The sequence below is a fragment of the Schistocerca americana genome, chromosome 9 (assembly GCF_021461395.2).
Source record: "Schistocerca americana isolate TAMUIC-IGC-003095 chromosome 9, iqSchAmer2.1, whole genome shotgun sequence".
Lineage (NCBI taxonomy): Eukaryota > Metazoa > Arthropoda > Insecta > Orthoptera > Acrididae > Schistocerca > Schistocerca americana.
Window position 1 is genome coordinate 19,123,205 of NC_060127.1, and position 25,220 is coordinate 19,148,424.

General features: G+C 37.6%; 1 protein-coding gene across 7 annotated transcripts in view; it reads left to right on the forward strand.

Annotated features, from left to right (window-relative positions):
- The window catches only part of LOC124551075 (zinc finger protein 570-like), a 201,557-nt gene that overhangs the window by 40,497 nt on the left and 135,840 nt on the right, over positions 1-25,220 (forward strand). For 5 of the 7 annotated variants that reach the window (XM_047125976.1, XM_047125977.1, XM_047125973.1 and 2 more), the window contains one exon: positions 4,669-4,818. In XM_047125976.1, the coding sequence (XP_046981932.1) occupies positions 4,669-4,818 (150 nt within the window). The remainder of the gene's footprint in view (positions 1-4,668; positions 4,819-25,220) is intronic. The other 2 variants (XM_047125974.1, XM_047125972.1) reach the window with 1 other exon arrangement.

Here is a 25,220-nt window from a genome sequence, read left to right on the forward strand (position 1 = left end):
CCCTGTTAAACTAAATTTGACACCTCAGTGAGCTCTCCCCTTTTTATAGGGTTCATATATTTAATTGAGGGCGAGAGCGGGTGGCAGAACCTGCCCCACACTCGTTTCCCTATGTATTAGTACCCCTGTTTGACTGATCATTTTTCTTGCTGCCTGCTGGCACATACCTCTTGGGGGAATTTGGCCACTTATTTTGTGGACAACGATCCTGTTTGTGTCTGATGATAAGGCATCTCTTACAACAGGAGGCCCAGCAGCACTGAGCTGTATGTTTGGGCATCTTGCATCTTTGGCAATTCATGTCATTAATGAACACATGTCACACTTCACTGGCATGCTTGGGACAGATACAAATCTTCCCACTTCTTTACATAATAGAACAAGTTTGACTGCTACATGCAAGGAGGTGGGGGAGGCTACCTTTACCTCACTATCTATTTGTGGATTTATTCCACATATGAACACATGATTTGCTCTCACTTCAACTTCTTGAATTATTATTTCTTCAATTATTGTTTTTAGTGAAATATTTCAGTAAAATTTTCATTCAATGTTTTAACTTCATTGAGTGTTCCAGTGGCCGCTGGAAATTTTGGTTTTTGCTAATAGTTTTGTGAAGTTTTGTTGGTATTGGTATTAGCAGTGGTGTAGTAGTGTTAATACAAGTAGTTGCTTTCTTAGTAGACAGAGAATTTTGAGACCACTATTGTTAGTTTTATAAATAGTTCTACTGGTGTGACTGAACTTAGATAATGTAGTTTCTTTTCAGTAATTGTAAAATTTTACCATGAGTGAGAAGTGTGGGCTCTGTCGTAGGTTTGTGAGTATTGGGTTATGGTGTGGGATTTGTTCAGAGTATTTCCATTGGGGGGGAATGCAGTGGGGAAGCCAGTGGGCATTATAGTGAGATACTCTCCTGGGAATGCAGAATCTGTAGTAGAAATAAGTTGATAGAGGAGCAGCAGCATAAGATCTGTGGTTTTCGGGTGCAGTTACAATGAGCAAAGGAGGAACTAGATAGTTTGAGGGGGGTGAAGGATGGTAGGGAATGAGAACTGGCAGTCGCCAAGAAAGCTGCTAGGAGGAGGAGGAGGTATTCAGACAGTTATACTTTGCGCATATACAACAGATTTGACCAACTGTCAGAGCTGAGTGGAGAGAAGCCTCTTGTAGCTGTAGATGTAGGGAACATGCAGCAGTCCTTAGCAGTTAGGAGACCTAGGTCAGTTGCAAAGTCTAACAGGAAGAAGAAGGTTCTGCTAATAGGTAGTTTGTACAGTAGAGGTGTGGGTCATCAGTTGCAGGAAGTGTTGGGGACTGAGTACCAGGTCACCAGCATTGTGAACCCTAGTGCAGGGTTGGCTCAAGTGACTGACAGCATAGGGGTGATATGTAGAAATTTTAGGAAGGAGGATCAGGTAGTGATAGTGAGTGGAGCAGGGGACAGTCTTGATAGGGACAGGGAATACGATGTAGGTGGTGAGCTGGTAAAGATAGCTACTCAAATTGGTGCCACTAATGTATATTTTGTGCAACTGTTTCAGCATCATGATCGACCTCATCTTAATGGGGCTTTTAGGCACGTTAACATGGGGCTGGAGAGGGTGCTGATGGCAGAGGGCATGGGTCACATTTCAGTGGTGCCACTTGGGTCTATCAGTTGATCGGGCTTCACTAGACATGGCCTGCATCTCAATAGTATGAGAAGGGGAAGCTGGCAAAGCTAAAAGATGACAGTGTAGTGGATGGTGGTGGGATCACTCATGGAAAAGTTCCTGTAGTAGTTGGTGTTAGAGCTCCACCTTTTTTAGATTGAAGTCAGCTGATAGGTATACCTGCTTAAAGGAGGTGCCTCTAACTAAGGGCTCAGCTTCAGAGGACATCATGTTTCCAAGTAGAAAAGGAATTAGCATATTTCATCAAAATATAAGAGGTATTAGAGATCAAATTAGTGAACTGCTTAGAGATGTTGACTCTGAAATTATTGGTAGGTCAGAGCAGCACTTAAATAATTTGACAATTCAGAGGCTTTATTTACCAGGATACAGATTAGCTGGCTGTATTTCAAGGAGTTCCTTTGTGGGATGGGGGAGTGGCTGTGTACGTAAAAAAAACAGTATTCCATTTGAGTCCATAGACGTATCATGGCACTGCACTGGACAGATATTTGAATGTTGTGCAGGGGCAGTTGAATTTAGTGAAACTAAACTTCTAATTGTTGTTGTTTATAGGTCCCCTAAATATGGCTTCGGAGAATTTCTGCTCAAGTTGGAGAGATACCTAATTTTTGACAGCTCTGGCATAATGTTCGTTAGTTATCACTTCAAGCTGCTCCTTTAGCACTATTTTTTCAAATGTCAAGATTCATATCTGCTGTTGCAGTAAAGTAATGTGATCAGGCTCATCCATGACTACAGCTGCAGCATTGGGAGCCAATCCAGACCTCTCTGCTGGTTGCCGAGGACATAAATCAGGCATGGTTATAAAACTGGGTCTTAGACCAGACAGGTGTACATAAAAGAGGTCTTGCTCTATTCTACGCAATGAAAAGATCCCTTGGTGGAAGTGTACTGGAGTTGTTAACAAGCAGAATGCATTGCAGCAGCATTTACGTCACATAGTCACCGGCGAAGGCAATGTCAACCTCAGCAACAACATGGTATTGGCAGCGGTGACGAAGGTGGTGACAGCATTGGAGGTGGCACCTGTGTCCATCAAAGTGATGTGGCTTGCAGTGGTCCAGCAGCTGACAGTGGCTTGCCTCTGTTTGTCTCAGGCAGCAGTGGCACATGGCTGATAGCACACTAGCTGGACCGGTTGACTGCTGTGGGCCCAGTTGACTGCTTTGGCAAGTGTGATTGGCATGTGAACTTATGCACGAGCACACCAGGCACACATGTGGCACAGGCAGGCATGTAACCTGTGGCAAGCTACCGCAGGGCACATGTGTGTCTACTAGCTCATGTCAGAGAGTGATTCGCTGCTGCAGCCACTGTCTCGCTGGCCAAACTGCACACCCCTTGTGACTGATCTCTGCTTGCCCATTGGTTGGCTTTGAATTTTCTGAAAGCATTACTTGCTCAGCAGTAGCATGAAGTGTGTTCAACCCTATGAGCGCAAAACTTTAAGATATATGAGAAGAGAAGAAATGCGTAAGGAATTATTTTGCAATCTCCCATACTCTACAAGCGGAGACTCCTGCCGAGTGATGTAACGGGTTGCTAAACAATGAGAGCGCACTAGGCCAGCCTGAAGTACCTTTATTATTCTTACAAGCGGAAACTGCTGCATGGGGTCCACCCCCGCTGCTGTAGAGCTGCTTATTTGACATAAATCATTCCACTGAGCTGCAGTGGTAGCCACAAGAAAGATATTGCAAAATTTGAAAAAAAGGAAGAATGATCCTTTTTACCCTTAAGACCCCTTCCAGTTGCACAGTGCCACAGTTTTTCTGTTCCCTTGGTTCCCAGCAGCGTGCAAAAATTACCTCACAACTTTCATCACCAACATCTGTTATTAATTTTGCTTTAGTCATTAACAAATTGCAGTATTAGTGCCAGTTGCTTGGTGTAAATTCTGTGCTCCGACTTTTTGTGAGACCCAGTCTCTAAAGACCTCAATGTCAATGAGACATTAAACCCTAACCTTCCTTTTGTAAGATGGACAGTGTTCCCATATGCTCACTTTCACTGTTTCGTAATGCGCTGAGGAACGTAATGCAGTGTTGATGTTCTCTCTCATGTAAAGACACTACCCTTCTCTATGACATGAGATTGCATCCCCAACTGTGTGACTTGCTGTTAAACGAACTGTAGTTGTTGACATTTAATGCATTTGAACAAGGACATTATCTGCTGCACTGATTATAATATGTACATGTACATTACAAATTTTCTATATGATGTTTGTGAACGCCATGCATATAGCTGTAATCACTTCCATAAAGGCATTTGTTGGATGCAAAACAAAGGAAGTAGACAGAGTATTTGTGGTTTTGTCTGAAAGTTTGCTGTAGTCTAGTGCTTGTATTGTGTTTTGTGGTCTTCAGTCCAAAGACTAGTTTGATACAGCTCTCCATGCTAGTCTATCCTTTGCAACTCTCTTCATATCTGCATAACTATATCCATTTCAACCTATTCTATGTATTCATGCCTTTGTCTCACTCTGCAATTTTTACCCCAACCCCTCTGCAACCAAAAGTGTTGACTGCTTGATTCCCCAGGATGTGTCATACCAACCAATCCCTTCTTTTATTCAAATTTTACTATAAATTTCTTTTTTCTCCAGTTCAGTTTAGTAGCTCCTCACTAGTTATTCGCTGTAACCACCTAATCGTCAGCATTAACAACACATTCCAAAAAAATATATTCTCTAATTGACTGAGCTGATTGTTTGTCCACATTTCACTTCCGTAAAAGGCTACACTGGAGACAAATACTTTCAGCAAAGATTTCCTAATGCTTAAATTGGTATTAGATATTTGCAAATTTCTCTTTAACAGAAATATTTTTCTTGTTATAGCCAGTCTATGTTTCCTTCAGCCATCATTAGTTACCTTTCTTCCCAAATTCCTTCTCCTAATTTGCTCAGTATCACATGATTTCATTTGACTACATTGCACTAACTTTGTTGTGCCTCTCATCTTATGAAGCATTTTTTTAAAAACTGTTCCAGGAATGTTCATCTTCAGAAGATTTTCTCGGCCCTAGCACTCACAGCATTGAGGAGGAGGAGGAGGAGGAGGAGGAGGAGGAGGATGACGACGAGAAAGACGAGGATGCAGTGTGTGAGGATGCAGTGTGTGAGGATGACTTTGAGGTGAGTCATGTTCCCGATGCCATGTCAACCACTGTTGTTGACAGCTGTGTACAACTGAGGAAGGTCAAGCTATGTATCACATACAGTCCGATGTATGACCAATGGCGGTTCGTGCAGGTTGAAGCCTGGATGGGGACTGCATTGCTGCCAGTTCTGAGTTACAGTTGCATTACATGAATACATGTATGTTGCGCTTGAAGAAAGCCTATATCCTGAAAATTATGCCACGTGCTTGTTTATTCAGAATTTGTCACTTATCACCAACATTAGTGATGATAACTCGCAAGAAATGGAATAAAAATTCACTAAATAGCTGACTAAAATCATGTTTAATGCTCGCATTGGCTACGACATTCATAGCAGAGTGCTAAGAATGCTACTTAATGCTGATTGGCTGTCAGAAAATGCGTGACATAGATGTGCAGAATGTGCCTAGCTTACCTGCCACCAGGTGTGGCCTCAACTATAGCTGTTGAGTGTTAAATTTGCTTGTGAACCTTCGTGCTAATGTAGTCTAGTGAATAGGGAATTTTAGCAACAAAAAAGTGCACCACTCAGTGCATCATATGTCATATAATGAGGTGTGTAGTGTGTTTAAAAGGCTCTCATATTTGTATTGTAGACAGTACTGCCAAAGCTAGAAAGAAAATGTCCTATAAATCTGTGTCTGGACATAAATACTTATCGAAGTATGAGCTGTTTTACATCTCTCTGGAGTGGACGCTACACAGTGGTGCAGGGTGTCTTCCTGCTGATGTTAATTGCTCATTTCTTGTTGAATCTGTCTTAGTTCATACAAGGGGAACTCACAGCCTGGTGCTTCTTCATATTTGTAGGATTTGAAGCTCATTGCCAGGGCATCAGTTTCCTAATAGAGCATAACAAAACACACAAACACAACTTGATAAATTTATCTTTAAAAATTATAAGAGCTCCAGTTGCTATTAAGTACAAAACATTTATTATTAGTTAACGTAATCGGCAGTATCTCAGCCCATACTGTAAAAGTCTAGTACTTGCAGAAGTGCTGTATTGAATCTCAATTTCTTTTTACTTGTTCCCCAAATTTCATATTTAGTACCAAGCAGAAATGTTAGTTATCAAATCTTGAATCATATTTTTAATAAAAATAACATATGTTTGCTTTTAATTATGTATCACATGCATTTAAAATAAAATTTGTTACAGTCATCAGAAATGCATTACTGTTTAATGAAAAAAATTTACATTCTTCAGTGGTAATGAGCTTCTTCTTCTTCTTCTTCTTCTTCTTCCTCTGCTGCTGCCGATCCAGTATTAGACCGTATGGCCAATTCTAGCCTTACCATCTCATCCTTTGCCTTCCGACAGACCTTCAACCAATAGGATTGTATTCTATTATTTGTCAAGGGATTCTCTGAGGTGATGTATGCAATAAGTGCTTTTTCCAAACCTACTCTCCTTTTTCCGTTAATAGCTGTATCACCAGTTCACAATAATGATCAGTCCCCATAAATAGAAAAATATTTTATTGCCCATTTCACACTTTGCATTTTTGCACCAAATTTCAATTCACTGTGAATTCTGTCATTTTCATTCAGTTATTAATTAAAATGAAAATATGTTTTTTTAAAGTTTGTTATTCCATATTTGTTAATAAACATTTTTATTTGTTAATAAATGTAAACTTTAAGTCATAGTAAATAAAGGTGCAAATAATTATATTCAAACCAGCAACTTTATGATTACTAGAGTTTCATAGTATGTGCTCAGCTTGTAGTGACAGGATTAAAACATAACAAATGTTTTGTACTTAACAGTGCTCAGCAGTCTTCTAATTTTCATTGGCAATTTTTTAGTTTATTTGAGATTTTCACTTGACTGCTTTAGGCATTGCATTATATACTGTAAGTACGAGGGGGGTATCAAATGTGAACGGGCTTTTTGTTCCTGAACACTAACAGGTGGTAGGACTGGCCCTGCGCTTGTGCTATGCTTAGGCGGAACCGTCAGAAGTGAAGAGAGCATTCTGTTAGATATTTCCTGCCGTTTCATCAGTAATGCTCATGATGTCTGAGCAACAGGTGCAACCCTCCATTGCGCAACGCATAATTATCATATTTCTTGCTTGTGAAGGAGTTACAGCAGTGGAAATTTGCCAAGATTGATTGCACAGTCGGTGATATTATCAAGGATGCGTCTGTTTGCCTGGTATAAGAAGTTCAAGGAAGGACAAGAACACAGGAAAATCAGCAACACAGTCACTGTCCTTGGACCAGCATTACAGACAAAAACATTCGTACGGTTAAAGACATTATTGACAACGATCGACAGGCGAGATTATCAGAAATGCACAAAAAGTCAGAATCAACTATGGGAGGTGTCGAGCAATCAACATACTTTTCATTTCCGTAAAGTATGTTCCAGATGGGTCCCTAAACTTTTGACCAAAAATCTGAAATTGAGACGTTTGGAGGTCTGTCAGATATTTACAGCAAGGTTTGCAGAAGAAGGTGATGCATTTTTGAGTCAGATTGTCACCTGCGATGAAACATGGGTTCACCACTATGCTCCACAATCAAAACAAGCCATTAAGGAGTGGCAGAGGAAAGGGGAGGCAAGTCCTCTAGCTACAAGTCCTCAGTGCCAGATTACACTTCTGTTAATGTATTCTAAGACAGCTAAAGATCTGTAGCTCACAGCTTACATTTTATGTATGGATGAAACTGGGGTCACATTTATTGACAAAATAAATTACTGCAATAGCCATGTGTGGACATGTCTTTGAACAATTGTGAAAGCAAGCCATCAGGTTCACTTTAGTATCAATGATTGAATAGGCATTGAGAGTGAGAGACTCTTAGAACCATATACTTTACCACACTATGTAAGAGGTGTTCTTTAATGCCCATTTATCTGCAAGAAATTACCCAGGCTGCTGTTGTTATCCTGCAGAGAATAATAACTACAGCCTTTTGCAATTGAATTATTATTATTTTTGTTGCAAAACTTGTTTCACTTAGTAGTAGTAGTAATAGGCATACTCAGTCAGGGTGTATACGACCCGGAACAACCGGGAAAAACCCGGGAATTTTTTTGGAATTCTGGGAATTTTTCATTGTTTTAGTTTTCAGTTAAATTTTTGGGATTTTGACTGGTAAGAACCAATACTCTAACTAAGAATATTACTGTATTCCACTTCTGCAGAATAATACTGCAGGAACAAAACATGAATGAGATGGGAAAAAAATGAAAATAAAACTTAAGTCACAAAGGAAATGCGCTGTATACAACAAAACACAGTGCTCATACAAGCATCTGCCAACAGCAAAGTGTGTCAGTGACAACTGTTTACATTAGATTCGTTTTAATGCAAGATCTTTTAATGATTTATGCATACGAACATACGGCCTTCCTGCATCATCGTAGCTGCGCCAAGTGCAGTGACACCTGTTATCTGGTGCTCTCTGGAAACTGCTGAACCGAACCTATTTCTAACAGGTCACAGGAAAATATTGCGAATGGTGGTTTGAAAAGTGTTACTTTGAAAGTTAATTTCCTTTTATGTAAGATGAACTATGTGCGAGATTGTACGACAAATTTTTTAAATCACAGAGCGTTTGACTCTCATTTAAAAATCAACTCTTTGGGGACGGCCATCTAGAAGAATTTCTAGCCCAGAAGATCAGACATTTACGTCGTTATTAAAATTTTACTGGCACATTTATGTGATGTATGTTAAAGTGTAACACGCGGAAAAAGAGATCAACATTATATGTGGAAGCTTAGCTTCTCTTGCAGCTTATTAATCTTCAAGACCAATATTATATGTGAAAGCTTCGCTTTTCTTGTAGCAACAATCTGTATATTAATTTAAACCATTAACTTTCCTTATTTGCGTGTTTGCACTACTTAAGAGTGACCTAGCTATTGGCTGACTATATCACATGTCCTATGCTGTCATCAGCTGGTGAGATCACGGCACATGAGCTGTGACTGGCTTACGAAAGTGCATCACTATCTCGATTTCAATGCTTCGGAAAGTAACATGCGGTGTTTGGTGGAATTTGAATTTATACTTTCATAACCTGAAAATATGCAGCGTACATGTTGCTGCACATCAAAGATCTTTCTGAAACATGTTTTTTCCCCTGAGTCTCATTTTCTAAAGTGCCGGGTAATTCTACGTCAGTGTATAAAACCATAAACAATCAAAGGATTGATAAGTTTTACAGTGCCGAGGAAAAGTATATTGTCACTTAACATGGAAAAAGTGTATTTTCATCTGGGAGAAAGTGTATTTTCAACCGGAAAATCCGAGAATTTTTTTTCCTTGTCCATGTATACACCCTGTCAGTGGTCTACAAAATAGTAAAAATAGAATTGTTTGTGTTACTGTAAATATTTAGTTTTGAGAGAGACATGGAAACAATACAATAGAAGATGAATGAGTAGCTTTGAGAAATGTAGTAGTGAAAACAGTAGAGAATCAACTAAGTAAAAGTCCTAGATCTAGTAGAAACACTTTGATAACACAGGAGACATTGAATTTGATTGGCAAAAGGAGAAAATATAAAAATGCAACAAATAAGCAGGTGAAAGGATTTGCAGATGCCTAAAAATGATATTGACAGAAAGTTCAGAAGGTTAAGCAGAAATGGCTAGAGCACAGATGCAAGGCTGTAGAAAAATAGATATCACGGGGACAGATAGATGCCGCCTTTAACAAAATGAAAGAGATGTATGGAGAAAAGAGAGGCAGCTGCATGAATATCAAGAGATTAGATGGCAAGTAAATGAAAAAAAGCTGAAAAGTGTAAGTTATGGAAGTAGATGTAGATTAGGTGGAAACTATGACATTGTGGTGAGAATTTGACAGACCGTTGAAAAACCTAAGTGGAAACAAGACCCCTGGAGTAGACAATATTTCCTCAGAATTAGTGAGACCTAGGGAAAGCCAACCATGACAAAACTGTACCACCTCATTCACAAGATATATTCCAGGTAAAATGCCTGCTGACTTTGAGAACAACGTGATAATTCCAGTTTCAAAGAAGACTGTGGCTGACAGATGTGAATACTACTTAACTATTAGTTTAATAAACTGTACTTGTGAAATACTGATGAATTACTTACAGAAGAATGAAAAACTGGTAGTAGCCAACTTCGGGGAAGATCAGTTGGGAACACACAGTGCAATATGGGCCTTGTGACCTATCTTAGAAGATAAGTTAAAGAAAGGCAAGCCTACATACACAGAGTCAGTATATTTTATAGAAAGCCGCTAAAAAATGTTGAGTGTAATAAACTCCTTGAAAATTCTGAAGATTTCGTGTACAAAATACAGAGAGCAACTTGTTCAGAAGCTACAGCTATAAAGATAAGGAGAGTAGAAACACATGAAAGGAAAATAGTGGTTGAGAAGGAAGTGAGACAGTGCTGTAGCATATTGCTTATGTACGTAAATCTGTATATGAAGCGTGATCAAAAAGTAACTGGAATTTTTGTTTTTCTTAAAGAATCTTCATTTATTCATCATTAACATCCACTTTGTTCCCTTCGAATTAATCCCTTGTAATACACTTGTGCCAATGCTTTTTCCACCCTTGGAAACCCTTCTGGAACTCACTTTTCATTATGGTGTTCAGCTCCTTCGGTGATTCTGTTTTTGTCTCATCAGTGGTGAAAAAAAGATGTCCTTTCATGGTTGTCTTTGGCCTCGGGAATAGAAAGAAGTTTCAGGGTGAATACGGTGGCTAAGGCAACATGATTTTTTTTTGCCAAAAAATCACAAACAACCAGTGAGGTGTGAGCTGGGGGCTTTAAAGTGGCCCAGTTGTCCATGAGTGGTTTTGCAACAATTCTGGTTGTTTTCTTTGGATACCTTCATCCAAATTGCTCATAACTTCTAGAAATTATTCATTATTGACCGCACAACCATAAGATAGGAACTGATGATGCACTATGCCATTGTAATCGAAGAAAACCGTGTGAAGAGCCTTGACACGTGATCGAACTTATTGAATGTTTGTCAGTCTTGGCTCTTCAGGCAGTTTCCATTGGCGTGATTGGACCTTAGTTTTGACATCACGCCCATATACCCATGTTTTGCACGTCATCAGCAATACCCAAGTGATGTCTATGTGACATCATTTTTGCTTGAAATTCAACAATTTCAGAACAAACTTTGCTGCTACACGTTTCATGCCCAAAAATGCAAAAAATTGCTTGGCATGAGCCTGAGGATACGGCAACATCATCAGCAACCTTTCTGATGGTGAGTGGGCGGTTTTCCAGAACCATTTTCTTTACTTCTTCCGTACTGTCATCAGTAATTTATGTGCTAGGGTGTCCAGGGGAGTTGTCATCTTGAATGTCTTCTTGACCCTCTTTGAAACGTTTATAGCACCAGTAAACTCTTTTCTTATTCATAGCAGATTCACCAAAAGCCATAATCAACAGTTTGAATGCCATGCTGCGCTTTATTCCATTTTTCAAACAAAATTTAATCAAATTCTTTGATCCACCTGTTTGAAAAGTAAAAATTCACTGAGCATTCAGAAACACATGTAACCTTTCCAACTGTCAACAGTCAACTAAATTTTCAAAATAGCAGAAACTGAAAATGTATTATATCAACAACATGTATACCAATGAGGTACAAAAAAAATTTGAAAATCGAAAATATAAAGCCTGCAAAATCAAAAAATTTTGTTACAATTTGATCACACCTCATATTGACCAAGCAGTTAAGGTAACCAAGGAGAAATTAGGAAATGGAATTAAAGTTCAGGAAAAGGAAGTAAAAAAAAAATTGATTGTTATTGACATTATAATTCCAGAGACAACGAAGGACTTAGAAGAGCATGTGAACGGAATGGGTAGTGTGTTAAAAAGATGATTGCAGTTGTCGTGAACAAATGTCCATGAGGTTAAATGGACATATGTGTTACTTATATACAGCTACCATTAGTGATGAAACAAAGTACATCAGATAACAGTTTTTCCAAATGTGCAAATGCAAAGCTGAGATGTTTTTTGCATCCGATGGTGGTCTGATCCTAGACCAAAATCGATTGTCTCTAATATACTGATACACTAAGGCATGTCTTAATCTTAAGAAGAGATTCTAAGGTGAACATCAAAGAGGTGTATATTCAACATAGAGAGGCAGTGTATGCGTTTACAGCATTTTGGATGGCAGTGAGATGCCTCAAACGCTCTCATGGCTCACTTGGAATTACTTGGAAGTGATGTCAAAATGATGTGTAAGCATAAGCCTTGTGTGCATGCCATGAACAGTATCTCTCTGGGAGGTGTCATACTGCATTTCGTATTTGATTGCTTCAGTATTATTACTTGTGTGTTACCATTTCAAGGCAATGATGTACTGAAGAATTGTCAGAAATGTATCATTATTAGTACATTTTGTTATGATCAGATGTCAGTTGATGACATATGAGCATTAAAGATATTCGAAAATGACTACATCAAACTTGAGACCCCATAATGCAGCAATTTGCCAAGGTGTAGTGCCCAGAAGCATCAAGATACAGTAGTGGGTTTATGGCCCTCTTTGTCCACTTTTTCGTATGTTCTGTAATATTTGATGTTATTTAGGAACACAGAAAGGAAGTTCATATCGATGTAGGTTGAAGTAGTTATTCAGAGATGAAGAGGCCTGCACAGAGTAGACTCGCACGGAGAACTGCATCAAAGCAGTCTTCAGAATGAAAACAGCAACAGCGACAACAGTTTTTCATGCCAGCACTTTTCACTTGTTTGCAAACACAAAATTGTGATTTATCACTTGCTTTTGGGTCTCATACACTTTATATGTGTGCATTGGCTGTTGTGCAGGCTCTTCTTGTCTCAAATGTCTTTGTTAAGTTTTAAATTTACTGCATGTTGCAACTGCACTTAACCTAGGATTAATAGGACAATGTCTGCAGGTATCAAGTGGTACGCAAACAGTCACATGACATTTCATTCGAGTGGCACGAGTGCAAGCAGTCCATGGGAAGTTGAGAGCTGGCTCCAATAACAAGCTAGCGCTCTGCTCAAAGTTAAATAAGTTTGTGCAACATATGAGAAAATAAAGCCTCCCTCTGACGTACACAGTGGAAACTTGTATCATGTTTCAACCACCTTATAATAAGGGTTCTCATACAATATATATTTTAACTTCAGTACCCCATCAAAATATATTCAAATATAATAATTTTATGTATATTATGTCGTGAGTAAATATAAAGGCCCAAAAACCATATTTTTTAATATCGTAATACCATGTGCCAGTGATGGGAGTTGTAAATGTTAAACATAAAATGTCAATACTTAGCTTTACTAGTAAGATGACATAGTCATTCTCACAAATTATGCTTTAATGTCTGAGGCAAAAATTATACGGTGCCCAAATCAGTCCAGAACAATAACTAAGTCAGCAACCAACAAATCAGTACTATCTGCCTTGTGCCCTCTGCCACTGACGTATTTATATTTTCTCAACAACTCTTCTTATGCATTTCTTTGTAAGAGTATTAATCACAGTTTTATTACATATAAACAATTTCATGAAATTGTCCTGGTTCTATTGAGCATTGCTGAAGCTGATTTAAACATGAGAGAGAGAGAGAGAGAGAGAGAGAGAAATAGCTTGAAAAAGAGGCTTGATAAAATTCTATCATGCCCTGTTTTCAGGATATTTTTTTCACTCTTTGGCATCTTATGCATCAATTGCAGGACTCAGTGGAACCAAGAGCAGCTCTGAAAATGTCAAACACAGCTGTGAATGAAACATCAGGAACAATATAGTTTCATGGACATTGACCACACAACTCAGAATATTCACCACCAAGTAAGACAACCAGGTTGTGAAAGCTGTCATTGTACAATTTCATAAGAGATTCTACATCTTCATCACAGCTCTGCACTTCACACTTAAGTACTTGGTAGGGGGTTCATTGAACCACTTCACACTATTTCTTCACCTTTCCTCTCTCAGACAATGTATGACAGAAAAAAAATACTTAAATCTTTCCATGTGAGCTCTGATTTCTTTTATTTTATTGTGATGATCATTTCTCCTTATTTTTGTGCGTGTCAACAAAATATTTTAGCATTCAGAAGAGAAAGTTGATTGAAATTTCATGAAAAGATCTTGCCTCAACAAAAAATGCACCAACCTGCCTATCACATCTGTGACAATCTCTTCCCTATTCTGTGGTAATACAAAATCAGCTCTCCTTCTGTGAACTTTCCCAATGTCCTCTGTTAGTCCTGTTTGATAGGTATCCCTTACTGCCCAGCAATACTCTAGAGGATGGACAAGTGTAGTGTAGGCAGTCTCTTTATTGAATTTGTTGGATCCTGTAAGTGCTCTGCCAGTGAAATACTGTCTTTTGTTTGCATTTGCCACAACATTATCTGTGTGATACTTCCAATTTAAGTTGTTATCCATAGGTATTTGTTTGAATTGACAGTCTTTAGATTTATGTGATTTACCGTGGAACTGAAATTTGACGAGTTGTTTGTAACACTCAAATGAGCGACTTCACATGTTCCATTTTTTAGAGTCACTTACCACTTTTGCACCTCATAGCTATCTTGGATAAATCATCTTGCAGTTGGTTTTGATCTTCTGATCACTTTAGTCCATGGGTGGCTCAGGGACCAGATCCAGCTCCCAATTGGTTTCAGTCTTTTGCACAGAAGAAATTTGTGGATGAGAGTGCAAGGCATTCACATCATATTCCTCCTGGGATGCATTTTCAGATATTTCCACTGATGCATGGCATCTCTTGGGTTTGCACCTCATGACACAAACGAGTGAAAATTTTTCTTATTCCATGCACAATGCCAGTTTTACAACAGAAGTTTTTAAGACAGCTTTTGTAAAGCGTTATAAGTAAAGAAACACTGTGCATGATACACAAATAAATGTAAACATGAAGATGCAGTGAACATGAATGAATGCACTCTCAAAGACATGTTTTTCAAGTTCAGTTTGTTGGTGTGGCATGTGTGCAAAAGGATGTTGTACATATCGGTCTTGTTCACTTTATGTGCGAGGAGCACTGTTGTAATTTTATGTGACAAGGTGGTTCATGTGCTTAACTGAGAATGTGAATCAGGCCTGCGGGTTACCAAAGATTACCCATACCTGCTTTACTCGATGGTAAATGACAGCATTGTATGTAAATAATGTAATATGGATGCTCACATTGTCTCCTAAACCATTTATATATATTGGAAACAGAAAAAGGCCTACAATACCTCTTTGAGGAATGCCAGATATCACTTCAGTTTTTCTTAATAACTTTCCATCAATTACTATGAACTGTGACCTTTGTGATACAAAATCATGAATTAAGTTGTGTTGATGTTCCATAGGCATGCAGTTTGATTAGAAACCACATGTGAGGAACAGAGCTAGTTGTGTTGCACAAGAATGATAGTTTCTGGTTCTGTGTGGACCGTGTGTCAGTAGATTGTTTTCTTCAAGGTGATCCATAATGTTTCAACACAGCATATGTTCCAAAATCCTACCAAAAAATGACGCAAGTGATATGCATCTGTAATTCAGCAGATTACTCCTATTTTGTTTCTTGAATATTTGTGTGATCTGTGCTGCTTTCTGTCCTTTAGGTATGGATCGTTTGTCAAGTGAGGAGTTGTTTATGATTCCTAGGTATGAAGCTATTGTTTCAGCATACTTTGTAAGGAATGTAATTGGTACACAATCTTCATCGGAAGCCTTACCTTCATTAAGTGATATGAGTTGCTTCATTGCACCAAGGATTTCTGCTTCCAAGTTACTTATATTGGCAGCTGTTCTTTATTTAAATTCTGGAATTTTTACTTTGTCTTATTTGGCAAAGAAATGTTGGAAATCCGTATTTAGTAACTCCACTTTAGTGGAAATATGATTGATAACATTAACATCGCTATTGTCCAGTAACAGTATTGATCATGTCTTACTTTTGGTGTGGTTTACAAATGACCAGAATTACTCTGGATTGCCAGATTTTGAGATAGAGTTTCATTATGGAAACTATGAAAAGCGCCTCAGATTGAAGTTTGCATGAAATTTCAAGCTTCGGTAAAACTTCGCCAATCTTGGAGATTTTGTGTTCTTTTAAATTTGGCAATGTTCTGACCTGTTTGTGTGTCATGGGGGATCAGTTTCATTTCTAAGTAATTTATTTGCTATAAATCTCTGGATTGGTGTCACTCTTAGTTCTTTGAATTCAACCCACATTTGGTCCACACTTGCATAGTTAGTTAGAAATGAATAGAAACTGTCTCTTAGGGAAACATCAAGCAAATTCTTATGTGCTTTTCCACATGAATACATATTGTGTTTAATTTTGGTCAACTTGGATGTAACAGTTGCTGTCTCGATACAACAATCTTGTGGTCACTGAGCCCTGTATCTGTCATGATGCTCCCTATTTGCTCAGAATTATTTGTTACTAAGACATCAAGTATGATTTTGCTATCATTTACAAATGCACATGGGCTCCTGAACTAATTGCTCAAAGTAATTTTTGGAGAAAGCATTTGATCAAATTTTAAGTGATGATTTATGCCTACCATCAGCTTTGATCATGTATTTTCACCAAGATATTGAGGATAGGCTGAAGTCACCACCAACTATAAACGTATGAGTGGGGTACCTGTTTGAGAAGATACTCCAGTTTTCTTTGAACCTTGAGCAACGGTATCATCTGAGTAAGGGGATTGGTAGGAGGAATCACTTATTAATTTATACTGGTTCTTGTGAAGTTCAACATAATAATTTTCATACTCATTAATGACTAATACTTGTCCATATAAAAAGTCAATCAGTATCAGACTAAATTTAGAATCAAATTCAGTGTTTGTAAACAAGTTAAACTTTCTTTAAAATTTAGAATTTACTCTATGTAAATGTGAAAGTGGAAAGAAGAATTCTCCAGAGGATGTTGGGACTTCGAAGAACAGGAGATGGTCAGTACAGGAGACAGGTGAACCCTGAACTGTATATCCAGTTAGGGAGAATCTCAGACACCAATAGAAAAAGAAGGAGCGTGTTGTTTCAACACATCCATTTAATGGACAACTGGAAGTTGAAACTAAAGATAAATCAGTTTCTTGTGAACAAGAGAACCAAAGAATACGACATCTGAAAGAAATGGAAATACAATAAACAGAAAGTTACAACAGAATAACTTCTATGTAAAAAGTTCAAGCTCTCACAGATTTTTGGGACAGAATTAGACCCATCACAGAATCATCGTGGGCAGAAGAATGAAGAAAGTTGCAAAATATGAGAATGAAGAAATATTGGACAAGCATAAAGACCAGAAGAAATTAAACTGACTTAAATTAATATGGGCTTTTAAAGGCCAAAATGAGAAGAAGAAGAAGCTGTATTTACAAAACCATATTGCAATGCAGAAACCCTGCAAATGCAAATTATAAATGGTAAAATACTAATGCATCAGGCTCTACATAATTCAAAGTAAAGTATATTTTAGTACTGCTCAGTGTGTCAGTTACATATCAATATGTGCTGACTTTCCTTAATTTGTGTTATTATCTTGTATAGAAAAATAAGTAGGTTATACAATATATACAGGGTGTTTTCGTAAGAGCATGCAAAAATTTAACAGGACATAGAGGATGCTCCACTGAACAATTTGAGGTAGGGAACCTGGGGTCAGAGAAGCCAGCTTGAGGAGATAGTAAGAATAAAATCACATTACTGTGTACTTTTTCTGTACATTAGTTACAGTTACAATGAACCTACCTTTCGTGCTGTATCATACAAAATGTGCTGAAACTGACGGCCAATCAACCTCAATGAAAACATGACATCAGCGAACAAGATTCTGGTGCACCCTGACAGATATCCCTGGTGTGTTTTGAATTGCATCATAAGCAGCGAAAGTTCTGGCAATTAATTCCATCTCCATATCCACTGGGGTCTCATAAACAAGTGACTATAGATATCCCCATTGCAAATAATCAAAGGGATATAGGTCAGGTGACTTCACAGGTCATGGACTATGACCTCCTCTTCTAATTCAGTGACTAGGAAATACAGCATTGAGATGATTGTGGACATCCATGCTAAAGCAAGGTGTTGGACTGTCATGTTATATCCACATTCTCTGACGAACAGCCATGGGTACATTCTCCAACAACTCAGGTAAAGCTTGTAATCTTCCCCTCCCTCCTTTGTTGTTGCTAATGACTTTATGGTTAAGTGTTTTCATAAGATTCGAGAGGAGTAAGGTTTACGATAAACTTTTTACTTATCTTTTCTTGCACAGTTGGCTCCAGTATTTCATGTGATTCTTGAAGCTGAAATTTGCACATTTTAGGTCCTCATGCTCCAATTGATCTAGATTAATTTGAAGAATGTCTGTGCAGATTTTTTGGTTTTTCAATGTTTATTTGTGTCACATTTTACTATATCACATTGTCTTTTGAATGTTCGCATTAACAAAGCCGAAATTACATTGTTATTCCAAAATATAAAAACACGTCCAATCACATCAAAGGCATGCCCATTACTACTTCACTCTGTGTTAATAACAATATTCTATAGGCTTTACAATCTTTCTTGACAAATGAATTTGTATTAGTTTATTATTAAATAAAACGTTCTCGGTTTTCAAGCCGTGTCAATTCGAATAAAATCCTAGAGCTTTCAATGACCATCTTCGCCATCCTCATCAGGAGTTCACTGATTGCCAGGGCTGCTATGGTTTCTCACTTGTATAGGCATGATGACATCAGCAGCAGCCAATCAGATAGACCCACTGTGGCATGCGCGCATAAATTGACCCGGGCAGTTAGTGGAGCTATTGCCCGTGGCAGCACCGGTGACATCAGGTGGTGCCAGGGGCAGGTGCCACATTTAAACTACTGCTCCCGCATCACACATCTGTCTTTGCTTTCTTTCGAATTCCAACACCTGCCCCCATGCCCTCCAAGGACACATAGTTTATTATTATTATTTTATAAATGAATCCATAAATAAATCTAATAAACTGTACTAGACTGTGTAATTAAAAATAGAAATTTTAAGTGTGCCAAATATTTCGTAATTTCAAATGTTTCTACAAAAAATAATAATAATAATAATTTTAATCTTAACTGTACATCCATAGCTAGAGCATATTTAATGTAACAATGAAAATAAAATTATTTCTTTTCATAGATTTTAGGTTGAAATATAACATACTGCATATAAAATTATATGAAATTTTTCAGAAAAGCGTCTGAGATAATATTGAGCTGTCTGAAATTCGAAAAATATTTCTGGTATCGACTACTTCTGTTGAGGAAAAGTAATGCTAGAGGAGGATGTCCCTTTACAACATCCCCCTCACAAAATGTGGGAACAATGTGTTTACAATGTTTTATGATCTACTAAAAGATTTGCCAATGGTGTTCAAAATGATGCCAAAAGATGGAATACAGATGTATAGAAGTATCCGATACATAACATATTACAGAAAACATAAGAGAAATATCTGCTATACAAGTCATAATGTATACATATATAAGGATATGACATTCAGATTTTCAGATCTGTGGAACATTCTGTCACAAGACAAATGATACAAAGTTAAAACTACAACATTACAACACTAAACTATAGAAATAAGTGCAGAGACAATGTAAATTACTAGGATTACAAATTGCAGGTTTACATCTATAAAGTAAAATCTTCAAAAGAGAAGAAAAAAATTCAGAACCAAGTGTATGACGAGTGAGCCAACTTGAAAAACTCACAACGCCGGAACAGAAGAATATACTCAATCATGAGTAGGAATATAACACAAAATCAATCAGCCATATAAACCAGAGTATGCAAGGATATGTTTACTCATAAAAGGAGAAAATAATGAAAAAATAGTAGGGCCTAAGCTTATAATGTTGGGATCCACCTATGAATCTAAACCACACTGAGTACAGTCCGGAAGAAATGTTTTGACACAAGAAAATGAATACAGTTCATAATCATATCAATAAGTTCAATTATATGTAAAGAGTAATTAGAAGAAGCATCTAGCCTCAGTCAGTAGCTGCACACTCCCCTTGGGTACACATACACAGTCGTGATGACCAGGGCTACCCAAAACAGAGTTAAGCATGAGTTTGCCACAACTCGGGTTCCAATGGGATACAATAATGCAGTACTCAGGATAAATACAGGTAATCAGAGTCATAAATAGCTTTGAATGATGACATAATTGAGTAGCTTGAGGACCAAAATCATTGTGTGAAATCAGAAATGTATACATCTTGTTATTCTGTCTATACTCGTAAATGTCTTCCATGTTGTTTGCTAATTGTTTATACAAAATAACCTACATACATGGAGGCCTAGAAGATTCATTTACAATTGATAAAAAAAATAAATACTGATTGAAAGTTACATAATGTATTGGGAAGTTAATTCCCCTACTTGAAAAAACATATATTTATGTGGAATAACACTGTCCATGGCAATGATGACTTTTCTTGACACATAGTTCCATGAACACTTCATATAGAATAATTTCTTGGCTAACAATTTACAAATTTCAGTCACAACACTTATGTAATAGACAGATGCTTGAGTACATTACCCAGCAGCTGTGATCTCTTATAAGTCGACTGGACCAGCGAGGGTGCAGCCATACAGGAGTGTGGGAGAGGATCCACCCACATCTTTCAATTTCCTCTCTAGATTTCTCATCACGCGCTCCAATGGATAGGTTACTTCCTGTGTAGCATTCACATCAAATCCTGCAACATTATTTTGTGTACTAAGTGTACTGTTCAATATCTCCCTCACATCACATTGCATATGTTCTGCCTATTTATAGGGTCTATTGAAGAAACAATTATACAGTGTTTACGTCAGAAGGGATTAAAAAATGTTCACATATGAAACTTTAACAAACAGAGCTAAATGCAATGAAAAAATGAACTAGTTAGTTGATATACACAGATAATTTTTACAGTACAAGATATGAAAATTTATTGCTAGATATGGCATTGCCCCTTTTCAAAGTTGGAAAAGGATCTACTCATTTAGTATCATAGTATATCTGTATCAAATTCTAAAGCACAAATCTATTACAAAACATAATTGAATGGTTGTATGAACCTGTAATTATAGTGTAGCATAGATTTAAACTCAGCATAGTGTAGCATAGATTTAAACTAGGAATCACATCATCTTACATACTACATTCGTGATGCACAAAACAGAATTATATAGTTGTATGAACCTGCAAACATAGTGTGATTTTCTTCCAGACTTGGGATAACTAAGCATCCACGTTCAAAGGTATTGTCTTCTATACTAAAAGTTAAAAGTACCTGGGATTTTATGAATTTGCTTTGCTTACCTGTAGCTCTACTTACCTTTACACCTACAATGGGCATTACCACAAAATTCTTTCTATACTTGATCTTGTCCCTAAATTATTCAGACATACCACAAATCAGGCTACCTGTATCACTCAACACTACCTCCCGACTGATCAAGCTTAATTTTAATGTGAGGACACTGAAAATCTGAATGTTCAAAAGTGTGTGAATTTCTGAGGGACCAAACTGCTGAGGTCATCGGTCCCTAGACTTAAACTAACTTGATCTAACTTATGCTATGAACAACACACACACCCATGCCCAAGGGAGGACTCGAACCTCTGGTGGGAGGGGCTGCACACACTGTGACATGGCACCTCAAACTGCACAGCCACTCCACACGGCTCCCAAAATCTGAATCATCGTCTCTGTTATCAGACACTTCATGTAAAAGATCACTCTCACTTTCATCAAATGCTACATCCACACTGTCTTTACAGGGTTTTATCAACTTTACTGGTATCATAGCATTACTTTGGTTACTCATGTTGTCAGGTAAAGATTGAATGCAGTGAATAGATTCCATGGCACAACTAATGTCATTTGTTAGAGAAGGAACACAAAACAAGTTACTGTCAAAACTGCGTTTCCTGCTTAAATCCTCTTTCACTTCATTTCACAAATTGCTATACAAATTCTGACTAACCATAGCTAACATATATCAAAATGCACATTTATCTACATTATCATCAATCTGGTCCCAAACAAACTTCAAAAAGTTTTCACCTTTATTCTCTAGGCTCACAGATAACTCACCTTTACTGTTTGGATCATTACTCTACATAACATTAATGCAAAACTGTTTTGACTGGACTGGTATTCCATGACTCCCACTTACATCACCTACATCACTTACCTTACCTGTATTGTCAACATAATTCACGAGTAACTCTGGAACTTCATTATTGTTAAACTCCACAAATACGTGATACTCATCATCATCATCATCATCATCATCATCATATTCCTCCAAAATTACTTCATCAACAACATCACTAACAATACAAGTCTCATCTCCATCAAAGTCACTTACTTCACCTACATTCATTTGCAATAAGCCATCAGTCTCAGACTTATCAACGTCAGTCATTTCACAGATCTTATTCACATCTGCATCAAAAATATCACCTAGTTCAGATCCAATACAGTCATCACCTGTTTTACATACATCAATAACATTGTTTTCTGACCAAGAGTAGAAATCGTTAGTACATTCTATATCAAAGTTCTCACTACTCTCACATCCTGGTTTGTGATTAGCACCTACATCACCATAATTAAACATAGAATCCCAAAACTTTTGATCAAAACATAAATGAGAAATCTGACATTCCTTCTGTTCAATTCCAGATACACATGCCATATCATTAACACTGTTATTATTGTGTAATTGCAAGTGTTACTTAGGGGTCCTTTGCTTGTTATGTTTCCTCTCCTCAAAACTTTGGACCTCCATTGAGGCGAACTGCCATTTCCTAAGTAGTTGCTTCTATGATTGTTTCTTCTATTAAAATGCCCATGATTATCCCCTTTATTCTTATCCTGCCGATGTTCAAAATTTCTCTCTCTATTGTCATTTTGATCCTGATAGAAGTTACCATTATCTCTGTTTCTGTAATTACTCTGATTGTGAATTCTATCATTCTGATTATTATGGTACATACTTCTTTCTACTACCCTATCCATCGTGTCAACATATCATAAAAATTGTTCCAGACAATCATCAGGTCCATGTGCTAAAGCCCACGGCAATCTTTCTTGTAATCTCCTTGTAAGTGCATCAATCAAGGTCTTTTCATCAAATGGTTTGTCAAGGTTTGCTAATTTTTTAAGTTGGTTCTTCAAAACCCTTTCAAAGTGCCATCCCTATTCCTATAATTAAGACCTTTCAAAAATTCACTTTTAATTCTTCCTTGTTCAGCTTCTGACCAAAATTTATTTAAAAAACTTTTCTCGAAACTTTGATATGTTTCCCACTGACTTAAATTTAAATTTACCCATGACAGAGCTTCGCCTTCAAGACATATTTTAACAAATTTAACTGTCTCCACAGTGATGCAGAAAATCCACTGGGTGAAAATTGTCAGATGGAAAACTTTTGATAGGATTTTGGATCACACAATACCATCGTTTGCACACAGACTTTGGTTTGCATGAATTTCCTGAACTGCTGAAATTTTTTGTTCTGAAACAGTTACATCAGTTTGCATATTGTTTTTGACATTTATAATTTTTTGGTTTAAACTGGCAATATTTTGTTCCATTTTTTCCACTACAGTCTTCTGTTCAGCTCTTGACATCATCAACATTCTTTGATTGCCTCACTGACGCAACTACCAACTCATTTTCCAAAACAATAAATTTATTTTCTAAAACCCCAACTTTTTCATTCACACTTCTTAATCCCTTAAACAACCCATTCCTTAACTCTGAAACTTGATTCCTAAGTTGACCCATCTGATCCTTTACTCTGTCTATTTTGCTATTTTTTTCAGTTCTTATTTCAGTTAACTGATCACTAACTGCACTAAATTTGCTATTCTTATCTGTCTGCATTTCCTCTAGTTTTGCCAAAATTAACTGCAAAATATCAGTTTATACTGTTCTTTACTGACTATGGTTTCACTCGCCTCAGACATGCCCCAACTGGATCCTACAGCTTTCATTTCTACCTCACTCCTACCCATGTCCCTATTCATTTTGTTAAGAAGCACATGAGTCCACAAACAAATTAACTTCACAAATAGTTTGTACTTATACCTTGTTTTTGATGTCCTTGCTTGTAGTTGTAAAGTCCTCTTTCATTCGATCTGATCCGTCATTATTATTAGAAGATCGTCACTGTTGGTGGGATTTGCTTTGTTGGACCACTTTCCATTTTCTTGCTTCAAGTGATCGGAAGTTGATTCACACAAAAATTGTACATGAAATAAATCACTTTACTTTTTTGCAAGAGACAAAATTTCATTATTAGTCATTTGTAATCTTCCCCTCCCTCCGTGAAATATAGCATGTTGTGTATAAAATTATATGAAATTTGTCAGAAAAACAGTTGAGATAATATTGATCTGTCCAAAATTTGAAAAATATGTCCGGTATCGACTACTTCTGTTGAAGAAAAGTAATCCTATAGGAGGACGTCCCTTTACAAACTCTTTGCATGGACTTCAAGTACAGGTGGCCATTCAGATGGCAGGGCAGAAGATATGCCCCAATGAGATTGTCACCTACAGTGCTGCCCCAAATATTCACAGCAAAATGTACTTGATGGTGTGACTCTACTAGAGTGTGAGGTTTTTCCACATCCCACAAATGGCTATTCCTGCTGTTCGAAACCTTCACAATAAAATGTGACCTTGTCAGTAAACAGCATGAATTAGAGGAAATCTGGTTGATCAATCAATTGTTGGCACAATCACTGATAGACACAATGCGACCCTTCATCCAAAACCAGTCAGAAACATTGCATGTACTCATTGTGGGTGATATGGGTGTAATTATTGTTTTTGGAGTACTTGCCACATCCTGCTCATTTCACATGCAATACAACAAGTATTTGTAGAGGGGAGTCCACTGCATCACATTCCAGCACCATCTCTTCAAAATCGCTTTTGTGAGTGGTCCTCATGTTGCAAGGTCCCACATTTCTTCTTTCCAGTGAACCAGTGTCTCACATTCATTGATCAAGAGAAATAAACACTTGTGATGGATGATGCCTGTTAGGAAATTGTCCCCTGTATAGCCTTTCAGCAGCGAGAGCATTGCAATGTACTTCCCCGTACACAAGCCACATGTCAGTCAGTTCTGCAAAACTGTACCTGTACTGCTCCATCGCATTATACTGCACGTCTCTGAATAGCACTGAATAATGAATGGGTCTGTCATTGATTCATAGCACTTTCTGTCATGGGACTGTGTAAATACAATCCAGGAGAGCCGCCTTATGGACAAGTAAAGTAAACAAAACCTGCATCATGACTTCCTAGTAATCACGCTCATCCTTT